The sequence below is a fragment of the Brassica rapa genome, chromosome A03 (genome assembly GCF_000309985.2).
Source record: "Brassica rapa cultivar Chiifu-401-42 chromosome A03, CAAS_Brap_v3.01, whole genome shotgun sequence".
Taxonomy (NCBI): domain Eukaryota; kingdom Viridiplantae; phylum Streptophyta; class Magnoliopsida; order Brassicales; family Brassicaceae; genus Brassica; species Brassica rapa.
Window position 1 is genome coordinate 2,328,479 of NC_024797.2, and position 15,442 is coordinate 2,343,920.

Here is a 15,442-nt window from a genome sequence, read left to right on the forward strand (position 1 = left end):
TGTATTTATTGTACGCGAAATGGCAGATCCAGAAATGAAAATTTACGTAGGGCATGTACTACATAATTTTGATCCCTAGTTTATAAATTGTTTTTTATTTAAATTATCACTTATCAGACAAATAAAAAATATGACTAAATTGATATAGTTGGTACTACAAAAAAAACATTTAAAATGGATGCTAGTGGCTCACGATAGCATTAGAGTAACCCTCTTTCCCATAGAGCAGCTTTCATCTCTTTCAATGACTGTTCCATATCATCACATATCTTGTGAGGATCAGGTATGATTGTAGGATCAACCGCTAACGTGATTGTCATCCTCCCAGCATAACTCATGAAATGCATCAACAATGCCTATCAACACACAGAAACACATGTGTCGGACGAAAAAAATAACGACTTATTTAAGCTATATACGTACAATTTATTTAGTTTATGCAACGAAGGAGAAGTAAAGAAGCTACATACTTGTGAGTGTCCGTAACCGCTTGTAGCAATGTAAGTGATTGGATTGCCATCGAAACTGATTTCTTCCATGGGACCAATAACGTTCGAAAGACTTGTTGTTGTGTTGATCACTGTTCTATTGAACAGTTTTGCTGCTACCTAGAGTGACAATAGTTGTGTTATATTTTCATGACAGTTACAAAACAAATCTTTTAATGATCAATGGATCACTTTATTTTACCTTAGCTCCTAACAAATTTTGGCAGATTTTAATCATCATATACGCTAGATGGGCATGATAAGAATGCTTCTTTCGATCCATCATGGATTTGGATAACTTTAGATAAACCAACGGATCAGATTGTAAACCGATGGAGAAGGGCAAAACAATATAGCTGAAGTAATTGCCCCATCTGCATTTTGAATCTTTGACCATCATATCTGCCAAAGGCTTTATACAACAACAACAACATATATGAAGTGTACATGATTATACATTAGATTAAAATGTTAGGTGTGTGTCTCTAACCTTCAACCCTTTTTCTGACCTCAGATTTACCGTGCAACCTGCACGAAATTGTATTCCACCTGGAAGGTTGTTCGGATACGGTATCAATGCTCCATCCTCCTCATTCTTAGTGTCTAGTTTGTCAAGAAACAAGATATACATGTAATACGTACATGCATTAGATGTAGATTTGTATCACAATCTAGTTACGCTAGGATATTTTCTATGGCAAGTTAATTGTTATAGCTCCTGATAGTACATCATATATATTGAAGTTAAAGTGTACCATACGTTGGCTCAAGTAGCTAGAAAGAGAGACTTGTGTAATTCCAACCAGAACATCGTTGATAGTCTAGCAACACGTGAAAAAAGGAAATACAGATCCACTGAAATAAATTAAAGAGTAATCAAATATAGTTATGAACACAAAGTGTAACGTACCATATTCATAGCGTTCTTTATAAGTTTAATGTCATCCAAAGATATAGTTCTATGATAAAACCTCTTTGGATTACTCCCAACATCTGCGCCGCCTTTGATATGTGTTTTTGTATCCTTCAAAAACAACAAAGTAGCAAAAAGTAGCAACATATCCACAATTGTATTCCAAATCAGCGTCATTGTAGATCCAATGGTGAACATCGACCTTAAGAACCAGCCTTTGTTTTTGTATCTTCCACGCCGTTTCAACGATGGAATAGTAGTTGAAACTCTGTTGTGGTCTGATGTTTTATGTGTACATGAGAGCAAGAGGGACACCATGGACGTTCCATCTCCCAACGTATGGTGAGTTCTTACAACACCGACTGCTTCAGCATCTGAGGTTTTGACGTTAAGGATGTGAATGTCCCATAATGGTCTTGATCTATCCATAGGATTCATCGTTATACGTGAAGTATAGTTATCTATGAAGCCTTCCCCATCTTCACCTATCTCTTCTGGATCTATGTATGGTACAACTACATGGTCTTTTACATTGACTTCCGTCTCGATCCATTTTGCACCATCACTAGACTGTGACGTTTAAGACAAATGTAGAAAAAACACTTTTAAATCCTACATAGAATTTAGGTACGATCTGTGCATATATCAGTCTAAAAGAACATGGCCGTTTCAACTATTTAGAAGCCTGGTGCAACTTCTTATCCAACATATATATGATGTCTTGTAAGAAAACTTTAAGCGAACCACTTCAAATAGGGCTTTTCTAAAATACTTTTTTGTCAAAGGTTTTCATATTTTTGATTTTTTTTTGTTTTTACAAAATTACAAACAGAACAACAAGAAAAGCTACGAGAAATCTAAACCGATAAAGCAATATATAAACTAAACATACTTCTATATTGTTTAAAAAATTATTTTAAAGTTTTACTAAATTATATATGGCCTTCAAAATCTCAAAAATAACCATGCTGGCTATGTAATAAACGTGTCTATATTGTACGTCGACCGCTGGTTCCAAGATATGTAGATATGCATAAGTGTGTACCAGTTTGCTGGAGAAACGAGGATGCTTGTAGACATTATGCTTCAAGGCATCAAGGACGACGGCAGGTTTGATCTTGGTTTTGAACCCTATCATGGTGACGGCACAGTAGTCTATGCCTCGCGACTGGAATACGCGAGCCATCGGGCTGAGGGGCTCCTCTTCCTCCTCTCTCATTCTCTCTTTCCTCATTGATGTATGTTTCTTTGCTCATGTCTTCAGTGTTATTTAAGGAGAACGTAAATTTTTAGTGGTACAATTGGTGGGGAAGAAAAATGTTGTTTTTTTTTCTCACAACTATACGATTACATTTTTTAATGTTAGTATAGATTAACTGTTAATACTTTGATTGACGAGAAACATCATCCAATAAAATAGTTTCATTCAATTCTGTTTGGTATGTCACTGGACTCAAAAGGTCAACTTGTGCCATGAGAAACATAATTTAGTATGATCATGTGCATGTGTCTTATCATCTTATTAAATGGTGATATGGAGCGTGGTTGCGAAAAGTCACCCAAAATGGCGCCGCTGCTGCTTTGCACATTCAAACATATCTACATGTTCATCTATTTAATACTCCTACATTGGTTTGCTAAAAACTGCCACCAGTGTCGTTGGAAAAGAGTATTCTTTCATTTGGGGAACTATCAATAACTCTGCCTGCAATTGGCAAGGATTTTTTTTTTTTTTTTTGATAAGTATGTTAATTATCATTAAAATGAAACAGAGTTGTAAATTTACAAAAAATTAAGTGGTAAAGCCGATTGATGCCAAAAAAAGATAAAAAACAACAAAAGGCTTATATGATGAGATAGAAAATCCACATCACACTAGACAGTATGTTTGAACCATACTTGCATTAGCCCACCGAAGTTGCTACGATTCTTCCTTGCTAGGATTGTATTCCTGATGAGTCTGTCAATATCCTTGCAGAGTCTGGCCGGTGTAGAAGAGATGCGTTGATGAAGACGGTTGTTGCGCTCGATCCAAATACTGTATATGGTTGCCTGAGCTGCAAGGCGTCTAAGTGTGAGAGGGCTTGTTGTGTCTCTAGTGTCAAGCCAAGCAATAAGAGCGGACCAGGTATGGAAGTAGAACGGTCTATATCCGAGGCGCCTAATGATGATGTTCCATAACTGCTCGCTGAAGGGGCACCGAAGAAAGAGGTGGTCCCTGTTTTCATCATAGAGATTACAAAGCAAACAAGTCTTGACAATGGTTATATCCCAAGCAGCTAATCGACATCGAGTTGGTAATCTATCAAGGTTCGCCACCCACATATTGAAGGCATGTTTAGGAATGTGTCCGCTGAACCAGATAGTAGATTCCCAATCTACTGTAGTGCCCCGACATCTCACACAGTCCCAGGTTTTACTAGTTGAAAAAGAGTCCAGGGACTGGCCATTTACAGACCAGTTGTAGACATCAGGGGTAGTGGATGAAGAGGGCAGAGGAACTGAACAGAGGAGGATCTGGAGGTGTTCAGCTTTGTGAGATCTCGCTGGCCTCAGAGACCAACCATTGAGGGTACAACATTCACTTACTTTGGCGTTGAGAGGAACTCCTATGTGTCTTGGTCCAGCATCACCAAAGTACTTAATGAGGGGGCCTATAGGCAACCAGTAGTCAAACCAAAAGCTTGCTGAGGCGCCATTACCGATCTGACAGCGAAGAAATTGCTCAGCCATAGGTCTAAGCTTCAGGATGGAAGACCAAACCCAAGAGGACTGCTTCTTTGCGTCCATACTCCATAGGCTGGCGCCCTTTAGTCTGTGCGTCTTAGTCCATACGGCCCAAAGGGATTCAGTTTCAGCATGAAGTAACCAGACTAATTTGAGCGCAAGAGTCTTGTTCCAAGTATGAAGGTCTCGGAGGCCTAGACCACCTTCAGAACGAGGGAGGCAAACTGTTTCCCATGAAACCTTTGCAGCTGCTCTGTTTGTAATATTACCATTCCAAAGAAATCTTGAGCACAGGGACTCAATTTCCCTGATACACCCTTTTGGCAGCACAAAAGATGAGAACCAGAAGTTAAGAGTACCAAAGGTCACAGAGGAAAGTAATAGCTTACGTCCTGCAAAAGAGAGAGCCCTTGTGGACCAAGATGAAAATCGCCTTTTTAGTTGATCCAGGAGTGGCCTATAGTCGCAGATACGCAATTTGCGGTGCATAAGAGGTAAGCCTAAGTAGCGAACAGGGAGAGAGCCAAGGGAGAAGCCAAGGCTTGTTAGTTCCGATGATTCTATCTGGCTCATTCCTGCGACATATAGCTCCGTCTTGTTTCGATTCATTGACAGGCCAGACCATGTGGAGAAGCTTTCTAAGGTGAGAGTTATTTGCTGGAGAGACCCGTATTGACCGTCGAAAAATACCATAATATCGTCTGCAAATGCCAGATGAGTTACTGAGGGGTTCGACGCTGTTGGGTGATACCCGATACTTCCCTCTGCATACTTTCTGTTCAGCATTTGAGCAAAGACTTCCATGGCAAGGACAAATAAGTAGGGGACAGAGGGTCTCCCTGCCTTAATCCTTGTGCTCCCTTAAAATATCCTCCGAGCTCACCATTAACTGAGACCGAAAAGCGAGTGGTTGTAATACATTCAGCGATCAAACCTACAAAAGATTCAGGAAACCCCAAGACTCGTAGGATGAGTAGAATGAAGCTCCAATTGAGAGAATCAAACGCTTTCTTCAGGTCGACTTTAAGTAAAGATCGCTTTGAGATGTTTTTCCAATTGTACCCATTGACCAGCTCTGTAGCCATGAGGACATTCTCCACTAGTAGCCTTCCGGGGATAAAAGCTGACTGAGTGTTTGAGATTACAGAAGGCAGCACTTTCTTTAGCCTGTTGGAGAGTAGCCTGGAAATAACCTTGTAAGCTGTATTGCAGCAAGAGATGGGTCTAAACTCAGAGATTAAAAAGCCTTTGTCCACACCTAGAATTGGAAATTAAATACCAGTAAAATTGGTTACCGAAGCGACAACGATTTCAGGTGTCTAATTATGTAAGTTGTGAACGACTTTGTAATACATCAAAGGTTTGTTTTTAATTAAGCTAAGGTATCATGAGTTTATGGAATGGTCCAGAGTAATTCGTGCAATCCACATATAGTTATTCTTTCCAAGTATTTCAAAAAAAAAAAAAAAAAGACATAGTAAAAGTTTTCCATAAAATTTATTAATCTGCATATTAGAGTTTTAATTCAATTTTGTGTAATATCATACATATATAATACAATAGTTCACATGATTTAATTGTTAGATCACAATTATATTTCACACATTAGATTCTACATGGCTTATGTATGATTTGTATGCACACTCTAAAATCTTTGTCATTTTCTAAACACTGTTTTCATTGTTTAACAACTATGACCGGTCCCCTTGGTATTAATCTGCACTTCTGCAGACATGTATTTATATAAACATATACTTTTTGGTCTAAAATGCTATAAACATGTCTATCTGTAGATTTCAGCAACTATCTTAATGAATATTGTAAAATAAATCAAATGAAAATAATAATTATAAAAAAAGACAAGATGTTAAATGAAAAATATGAGAACCCATAAAATACTTTTATAACAGCTGTTTTCTTATAAAAAGTTTAAATTGATCTATAATACAAACTTTAGAAATATGATAAAACACGCTTTTAGAGTAACCCTCTTTCCCACAGAGCAGCTTTCATCGCTTTCAATGACTGTTCCATATCATCACATATCTTGTGAGGATTCGGTATGATTGTAGGATCAACCGCTAACGAGATCATCATCTTCCCCGCATAACTTATGTAATGTACCAATAATGCCTATCAAACACAAATACATAAGTTTAGGAATAGCAAAAGTTGCCTATCATTTGATTAAATCATGCAACAACCCAAAAAAAAAATAATAACTACGTACTTGTGAGTGTCCGTAAGAGCTAAAAGCGATATAAGCGATAGGATGGCCACGGAAACTGATTTCATCCATGGGACCAACGACGTTTGAAACGCATGCAGTTAAATTCTTCACGGGTTGATTGAATAATGTTGCTGCTGCCTAATATAATATTTGACAAGATTGCGTTATATACTACTGTCCGGATAAATGCAAACAAAGTTCATTGATTACTTTATTTACCTTAGTTCCAAACACCATTAGGACCATTTTGATGATAAAATATACTAGTGCAGCGTGATAAGAATGCTTCTTTCGAGCCAGGGTGGCTTTGGATAGTTTTAGATAGACTAATGGATCGGTTTGTAAACCGATGGAAAGAGGCAAGATGATAAAGCTAAAGTAGTTTCCCCATCTGCCTTTTGAATCCTTGGCCATCATATCTGCCAAAGGCTTTTTATATATAACATATATTGATTGTCAGTGACAACAATACAAGCTTGATGAGGTGTATATATAATAATATATCTAACCTTGAATCCGATGTCCGACCTGAGATTTACTGCACAGGCTGCACGGAAACGTAGTCTATCTGGAAAGACGGTTCGGATACGATGTCAATGCTCCGTCATCTTCCTCATTATTCTTTCCTTGTTCATTAACTAACAAGATATACACGCTGTCAAACATTAGATATAGATCGAACACGTATTATTATTTTCATTATATTAGAATTAACTTTAAGGCTAGAAAGTTAACTCTTAAGTCTTAATATTACATACTCCCTCCGTTTTTTAATATAAGTCGTTTTACAGCTATGCACGTAGATTAAGAAAACCATTAATTTCTTATATTTTCTAAACAAAAACATCATTAATTATTTACCTAACCACAATTCAACCAATAGAAAAATATAAGATATATTACCATTGGTCATACAACATTAATTATTAATAAATTTTACATAGAAAACCGAAAACGACATATAATTTGGCACAAAAAAATTTCTCTAAAATGACTTATAATAAAAAACGGAGGGAGTATTTACATCATATATATTGAATTTATGTTTACCATATAGCCGGCTCAAATAACGAGAAAGAGCAGCTTGTGTAACTCCAACTAGAACATCGTTGATACTCTAGCAACAGTCGAAAGATGAGTTAAAGATCCACTGTATATATATTAGAGTAACCCTCAAATTATAGTTATGAAAACAAACTGTACGTAACGTACCATATTCATAGCGTTCTTTATAAGTTTTATGTCATCCAAAGAGATAACTCTGTGATAAAATCTCTTTCGATTCCTCCCGGTATCTTCACCACCTGTTAGAGGCGTCTTTGTATCCTTCAAAAACAAGACAGTCGCCAAAAGAAGCAACATATCTACAAGTGTGTTCCAAAGCAGTGTCGCTATAGAACAAACGGTGCATCTCAACCTTAAGAACCAGCCTTGTTTTCTAAGGCCATGCAGCACCGTTTCACGCCGTTTCAAGGAAGGAATAGCAGTATTTTGGGGGTCTAATGTCTTATGGGTACATGCAAGCATGAGGGAAATCAAGGACATTCCATCTCCCAATGAATGGTGAGATCTAATTACACCGACTGCTTCGGCATCTGAGGTTTTGACGTTAAGGATGTGAATGTCCCACAAGGGTCTTGATCTATCAAGAGGAATCATCGTGAGACGTGAGATATAGTCATCGACAAAGCCTTGTCCATCTTCACCTATCTCTTCTGGATCTATGTATGGTACAGCCACGTGGTCTTGTACATTGATTTTAGCCTCTATCCATTTTGCACCATTCTCAGTCTATTAATTAAAGATAAATTAATTAGACCAAATCCCAAGAACAATTTAGGAGGATTTAAAAAAAAAAAATTTGGAGAAAAGTTTAGATGTATAAAAACAGGATCATCTTAAACAATATAGAAGCCCTGTGCAAAGATTCTAGTCGATATCTATATGTATTGTTTCAACAGCAACAAAAAAAAATCTATATGTATATAATTTTGATGTTATGCTTTTTTTTTTAACTACTAGGACAGTTATATAAATATCAGAAATATAATTCGACAAAAGTAAAAAATTAGGTTTGGTGATGTCCCCGACATAGCCATTATTTTAGGTCTATATATGTGTTGGTACCAGTTTGGTGGAGAAACGAGGAAGCTTGGAGACATTATGCTTCAAGGCATCAATAAGGACGTCTGGACAAATCTTGGTTTTGAAGCCCATGATGGTGACGACGCAGTAGTCTACGTCTGGCGATTGGAATACACGGGCCATCGGGCTGAGCGGCTCCTCCTCCTCATCCGTCATTCTCTCTTTCATCTTCGATGATTCCTATCTCTTCTATCTTATATATTGTTATTTATAAGGTAGATAGGGGTAGCTAGATATAGTATGAACTAAAAAGCACATGCATCTACTAAAAGCACCAGTTAAATAAATCACTTGGATCCGCCCTTGATTATATGCAAGTGTTCTTCAAACAAACAAACAAACAATGAAAATCACAAGTGGTCGGGCTGAAAAAGTATAATATTTGTCTAACCATAGTAACGTAACACTTTTACATTCATGTGACTTTGATTGACCATTAACTTCTTTTTAACAAAATTACAACAATTGTTTTGATGCCTCATATGTCATCCTTGCCTACTTGGTTATTAAATACACCACCTACCAAAGAAGTGTTACAAGATTCACGCTCGTGAAGCAAACAAGGTTACCGTGGAGATTGCCAGGGGTGTTACTCGAGACAAATGGTCGCCTATGGATCAAGTTTGAAATCAATTATATTGGTTGATTGTTGGGGGGGTGGGGGGGGGGGGGGGGGGGGGGGGGTGCTACTCGAGACGACTATTTTGTTTTGTCAAATTAGTTGCAAATTTGTATGCTGGTTCGTTCGTCCAGTATCCAAGACTAGAAAAGTCATAATTTTAAGTTTATTTTGCATTTGAGATCTCTACAATGTATTATGTCTTCATTTCCTACATGTCAATGTCAGTTACATTCGTCTTCTGCTGTTTTCTAAAGAGTGCATTACACTTTTAGACATATATTTACATTATAAGACAATTCTGGAATTGATCAAAAAAGACATCTTTAGAAAAAAGAATACTTTGGGCTGTTTTCGTGTAAAAGCTGACAAAAATATTTTTCCTTACGACGAAAGCAAATGAAAAAGCAATCGGATATGAATTGAACTATGTTTAGTTGACATTTACTAACATGCATACTTCGTGACAAAAAACAAAATACTAACATGCATACCTTTTTTTTTGTAGACGTATTTTTTAAAGATTGTGTGGTTGTGATTAAAACATTATGCAAGTTGTAAGAAAAAGTATTGTGTTAATGTTACTCATGTGCTTATATAGTATACCCAACCAATATTCGAATTCTTTTTATTTCCAAGACCAAAAGTAATAGTTTATCTCTCGTAGTCTTGTGTGCTCATTTTCTACATTATGAAAAATACAAAAGAAATAAATTTGAACAATGAGATGTAATTCTATTTTTTTATATTTTATGATTTATTTTATTATTTTATATATCATAAAAACATCATGAACAACATATTATGGATACAGTACTGTGAATAAAGTATTTTGAATAACAGAATGTGGACAATGTATTTTGATGCTATCATATGAATAATATATCATGGATAACATTGTATGTATAAATTTAAAATTTTAATTCTGTAAGTTGTAAACGATTTTGTAACCTAAAAAAAATTGCACATAATTTTTATTTTTGCTAAAACAAATTGCACATATTTTTTTTTTTGCTAAAAAAATTGCACATAATTTAAACCTGCATATTTAGAGTTTGTATTTCTTTTCAATGCCGTTGATATAATATCTATACGTATAATACAATAGTTTTCACGTTATTTGCAAATATATTTCACATATTAGAAGATCAGGCTGTTGTATGCATTGCATGTAACTTTATAGTATCTGAGACATTTCTTAACACTTTTTGTTGTTCAATAACTAGGACCGGCCGACCTTGACATTACTCTGCAGACATGTGTATATGTATACTTGTAGTAAAATCTGAAAATAATTAAAGAAAAAATAGAGATAAGAGATGAAAGCCTCAAATGAATTTTTTTTAAAATTATTAGATGCTTTACGACAAATGTATTTCTATAAAAAAAATCAATTTCATTTATAATTTTTAATTTAAATAATATAATAAAACTAGATTAAAATATTGATTCATTCTTATAAATGAGATATACACGCTTTAATTTAAATGCTCACAACTCACAAGCCTTAAAGTAACCCTCTTTCAGAAAGAGCAGCTTTCATTGACTTGAGTGACACTTCCATATCATCACATATCTTGTGAGGATCCGGTATGATTGTAGGATCAACCGCTAACGAGATTATCATCTTCCCCGCATAACTTACATAATGTACCAACAACGGCTATCAAACACAAATACGCAGAAAGCAAGTTCATAAAAAACAGCCTTCCTTTGATTATTAAATTATGCAAAAACCAACCAAAAAAACTACGTACTTGTGAGTGTCCGTAAGAGCTTAAAGCGATATAAGTGATAGGATGGCCACGGAAACTGATTTCCTCCATGGGACCAACGATGTTTGAAACGCATGTAGTTAAATTCTTCACGGGTCGGTTCAATATTGTTGCTGCTGCCTAATATAATAACAATATTGCGATACATTGTTATTATTGTCCGGATAATAGCAAGCAAATCTCTAGTTAATTAAGTTCATTAATCACCTTATTTACCTTAGTTCCAAACACTTTTATGGCGATTTTGATACTAAAATACACTAGTAAAGCGTGATAAGAATGCTTCTTTCGAGCCATCATGGATTTGGATAGTTTTAGATAGACCAATGGATCGGTTTGTAAACCCATGTGAAAAGGCAAGATGATAAAGCCGAAGTAGTTTCCCCATCTGCATTTAGAATCCTGGGCCATCATATCTGCCAAAGGCTTTTATACATAACATATTGCTTGTCAGTGACAACAATACAAGTTTTAGTACATGTATATATTCAATATATATATATATATATATATAATATCTAACCTTGGATCCGATGTTCGACCTCATGTTTACTGTACAAGCTGCACGGAAACGTGGTCTATCTGGAAGATGGTTCGGATACGATGTCAGTGTTCCGTTCTCTTCTTCTTTCTTGTTCCCTTGTTTATCAAGAAACAAGATTTACACGTGTGAAACATTAGGTATAGATCCAAAACGTCGTATACGTACCCCGTTTCAGTTTAGTTATCATTGTCAAGTAGTTGCAAATTTTTAGTGTTGGTTCCGTTCGTCCAGTGTCCAAGACTACAAAAGTCTCTAAAATGTATGGTCTTCATTTCCTACATGTCAATGACAGATTCAGGACGCGTATACGAAACAGCTTAGTACTTAAATATATAAAGTTACAGAACCTTCTATTGTTCTTTCTTACATCAGAGACTCTTGTGGGTTTATTAACCACACAAACCACATTAGCAACCCAAGCAAAGAGAAATAATAGCACAAAAGAAAGTTACCATATAGATTTGTCTTTCTTTTTTAAGTATCTCCAACGCATCTGACTGTTAGTAGTATACTATCACCAGACGAAACTTGCGATATTCATAACATATTATCATCTCTCCTACCTTCTTTCTCTACTCCATATATTTACATTATCCTACTTCGTTGTGTATGCCTTTTTTAATTTGTCTGCACAAATCCCAAACCAAGAAAAAGTTATGAGCATCAACAATAAACACTGTATGAACTCATTCCCGGCTTCTATAATATCGATGATCAAAGATGCTTACCGTTATTTCATACACATAGGTAGCCTCATCTTATCCATAAGAAAAAAATAAACCTGAGACAGATTAAAAAAGGGATTGTTATCCATCTATAGCTTGAAAGAAATTGGAAGAATCAATTAGGGAGTACACTGACCCTTGGCATTTATGAGGTGAAATAGCCTACTGCATCAGGTAATACAGGTAGTGGCTGGTGGTTCATGGTCATTTCCATAACTAGAGGAGGCGGAGACTCCAGCATCTGCATTAGTTTCAGCAGAATCATCGGTAGATGTTGCAGAAGGGAAGAGGTTACTAGGAAGAACAAGCTCTATATTGCTTCCAGTGTCAGGTTCACTCTCATTGGTCCTTTCTTTTGCACCGTTTGAATCATTATCGTTGTTAATACTCCTTGGATCGGTTACTGAGTAAGGATGCAGCACGGTGGTATCATCAACCACTGCCACACCACAAATCAACAACAATAAAGAGATTGAAAGCTTCTTAAATTTCAAAACTAAGAGCGCTCACTTCACCAACCTTCAAAAGCATCAGCGGCACTATTGAGTTCAGATTGAATATCGGCGCTTTGGTTGCTGGCAGATGGAAAATAACCAGGAGACCCCACAGAAAAGCCACGGTGATGATTCTTGAACTCAGGAAGCTGCAAATTAATGAAGCGTCTTCTTTCAAACTCAATAGCCCTCTGCCGATCAGCTTGCTCCATTTTCCTTCTCATCATCTCCCGCCTCTCATAGAACATCTTCGAATCTACCACAAAGCAAGAAAACAAGTTAGTTAACAACAAATGCAGAACGTAAACACCTAAGAAAAGAAGGAAACTGGGACTAACCAAGTTGAAAATCAGACTGTTCTCTAGGATCAATCCCAGATGGACTGGTACATGGGGAGTGATTCCCAAACTCAATCTGCTGTTGTAGCAGATGATGATGTTTCCTGTGATCATTTCATTTACAATGAATGACACATTGAAACACAAATAAGAAAGACTACAAAGAGGGAAAAAAAAGCACCATACTTGTCCAAGGCTTTGCCTTTTTCTTTGTAAGGTTTGACAAGTACACGTGAGTCGCAAATGAAATGAGGATTCCCTCTAGCTAGTACAACCTTCACAGTCTCAGGATGGGCAAATGAAACAAAGCCAAACATACGCTTCTGTTGGTATGGGATCCTCACATCTTGCACTGTTCCGAAAAGGCTTCATACAAAAAAAAAACAAGTCAATAATGACTGTTTAATCTGATTATTCCATATAAATCTTACAAGAAGTATAATCTTCATCCAACACTAGTTGAACAGAGATGGTTTACCTGAAGTAAGCTGCAACGTCCTCATCCTTAAACGTGCTCTCAGCTGGGAACGTCAAGTAAACCTGTCTAGCCACAGAGTTTGACATATCATTATAATGCATCGCCATTAGTTCCATCCTCTCAAGCCTCCCTGGGCTGCTGCTCCAATACCTTTCATCACCAAAACGCAGTCCGCCATCTCTGCATCAAAGGAGAAAGAAAGCACAAAGCTCAATACTTTAAAATAAACTAAACCAAAAAATTATCCAAAAATCTCAAAACATATTCTATTATATACCTGTGAGCATGTTGATGCAAGAGAAAGTCCATTCTTTTATCGTACGGCAACTGAGGAACCCTACCAAGGATCTGAGAAGAAGCAAGCCTCTGACGCTGATAAGCCATTTTCAACCTCATCATCTCCTCTTGCCTCATAAAGTCTTCAACTTTCCTCGGAGAATCAGTGGCAATGACATTACCGTCAACGTTATCAGCCGAGAAACTCCTCCTGTGCAGATGGGTTTCTCCGTTATCGATAGGATCAGCAAAAACATCCTCTGTTTTCTCACACGAATCGTCGAGAAACGAAAGGCAATCGTTTAGCTGCTGATCATCCAGTAAAACAGTAGCAGAGTCTCCGTTGCTTTGGGAGTTGATTGACCAGGGAGAGGTGGAAGAAGGAGACGGCGGGGAGTTTCGCCGGAAACCCATGAACCCATTAGAGTGAGAGAGTCCTCCGTTAATGGGTGGTCGAGAGATAGGGTAAGGAGACGGGGGAGTAGAAGGTGCGGATAAGCTGTTCGATAAAAGTCCTAACTGAGTTTTCACTTTACAGATAATGGAGTGAAGGACTGATTCAGGTCCAAGAGCGAGATGCATCAAGTCTTTCTCGGAGAAATCCTGTAAGAAAAGGTATCCGATGATCTTCGGAGCGTAGTCTGGCTCCAAGCTTCTGATTTTCGTTAAAAGCAAAGCTGTCGGGTCGCCGGAATCCATGGCTTCTCCGACCAAGTAAAGTAATCAACTTTGGATGCTGCTCTTAGTGTTTCTAAGGAGAAGAAGAGAAAGATCAGAGCTTTTGAAGCAAAGTTGAGAAAGAATCAAAGAGGGAGATCTTCCCTCCTCTTCGCTCGCTTCTTGTTTTGATTTTTTTTTTTTTTTTTGAAATTGAGTTCAGTCTCACTCCTATCTTTATCGCTCCAGTTGGTGCTCTCTCCTCACTGGTAAGAGACCACTTGGGGAAATGTTTCTTCTTTTAACATTATTCAACTTTATAGGAAACCGTAATTTCCTTCAATTAAATTTTGATTTTGTAGTATTTTGTTACACAGACTGTGTTGTAATTAGTATAGGTTTGACAATCTATAGATTCTTAATTAGGTCGGATTTATTTGACGTCTTCTAGATGTAAAATAAATTAAAAAAAACAAATAATTTGCTGTCAAGAAATAAAACCACATTATACACCTCAGCACATTCTATTCATGTTCTGTCAACATTTTTTATTCTAATTAAATGCAAATAAGGAATTTTTAAGATTGCAAAAGATCTTTATTCGGTACTTGCATTCCTTATTTTCATTAGTTGAATTTAGTAATTACGACGGCTTCATAAAGAAAATTGTGTTGCTCTTTTTCTCAACGATGGAAATATCTATCTATACTATTATTTGTGAAGTAAATTTTTGCAATAAAACTCTCACGTTGCAATAATTATTAATATATATAATTAAAAATAGAATATTGAATACTGCAAAAAGCCCATAAAACAATTGTCTTCTAGACCGTTTAAGTTATATGCAAAGCCTTTTCTCAAAAAAAAAAAGAATTATCTAAAATCTAAAAATATAATTTAAAAATATAATTTCTATATATATATTGTATTGTTATCTGAAAAGTATTTTAGTAAAACGTTAAAAACATAAATTATATAATTAAATATCAATCAAACAAATTTTTTAATTATATAATTCAAAACTATTATTTGC

General features: G+C 36.3%; 3 protein-coding genes and 1 pseudogene across 4 annotated transcripts; all 4 read right to left on the reverse strand.

Annotated features, from left to right (window-relative positions):
- Positions 1 to 79: 79 nt before the first annotated feature.
- LOC103855977 (O-acyltransferase WSD1) lies at positions 80 to 2,694 on the reverse strand. 2 transcript variants are annotated; one of them, XM_009133034.2, is made up of 7 exons: positions 2,447 to 2,694; positions 1,399 to 1,971; positions 1,249 to 1,309; positions 979 to 1,091; positions 691 to 900; positions 471 to 608; positions 80 to 356 (listed from the first exon to the last, which is right to left on the reverse strand). In XM_009133034.2, exons 1-7 carry the CDS (start codon positions 2,633 to 2,635, stop codon positions 201 to 203), a joined length of 1,440 nt encoding a protein of 479 aa, XP_009131282.1. In that variant the 5' UTR covers positions 2,636 to 2,694; the 3' UTR covers positions 80 to 200. The 2 variants fall into 2 exon arrangements, with proteins under 2 accessions (XP_009131282.1, XP_033142474.1); XM_033286583.1 differs by having other exon boundaries at positions 979 to 1,083; positions 1,217 to 1,309.
- Positions 2,695 to 5,995: 3,301 nt separating this feature from the next.
- LOC103855978 lies at positions 5,996 to 9,024 on the reverse strand (annotated as a pseudogene).
- Positions 9,025 to 10,137: 1,113 nt separating this feature from the next.
- LOC103855979 (zinc finger CCCH domain-containing protein 55-like) lies at positions 10,138 to 14,451 on the reverse strand. The gene is made up of 13 exons (XM_018657099.2): positions 13,754 to 14,451; positions 13,477 to 13,656; positions 13,185 to 13,364; positions 12,999 to 13,102; positions 12,686 to 12,916; positions 12,303 to 12,605; positions 12,170 to 12,222; positions 11,894 to 12,068; positions 11,607 to 11,716; positions 11,421 to 11,536; positions 11,114 to 11,323; positions 10,880 to 11,017; positions 10,138 to 10,785 (listed from the first exon to the last, which is right to left on the reverse strand). The coding sequence occupies exons 1-6, from the start codon at positions 14,449 to 14,451 to the stop codon at positions 12,337 to 12,339; spliced, it is 1,662 nt and encodes a 553-aa protein (XP_018512615.1). The 3' UTR covers positions 10,138 to 10,785; positions 10,880 to 11,017; positions 11,114 to 11,323; positions 11,421 to 11,536; positions 11,607 to 11,716; positions 11,894 to 12,068; positions 12,170 to 12,222; positions 12,303 to 12,336.
- On the reverse strand, positions 10,630 to 11,628 carry LOC103855980 (O-acyltransferase WSD1). Its single transcript, XM_009133038.2, has 5 exons — positions 11,607 to 11,628; positions 11,421 to 11,536; positions 11,114 to 11,323; positions 10,880 to 11,017; positions 10,630 to 10,785 (listed from the first exon to the last, which is right to left on the reverse strand). The coding sequence occupies exons 1-5, from the start codon at positions 11,626 to 11,628 to the stop codon at positions 10,630 to 10,632; spliced, it is 642 nt and encodes a 213-aa protein (XP_009131286.1).
- Positions 14,452 to 15,442: the final 991 nt, after the last annotated feature.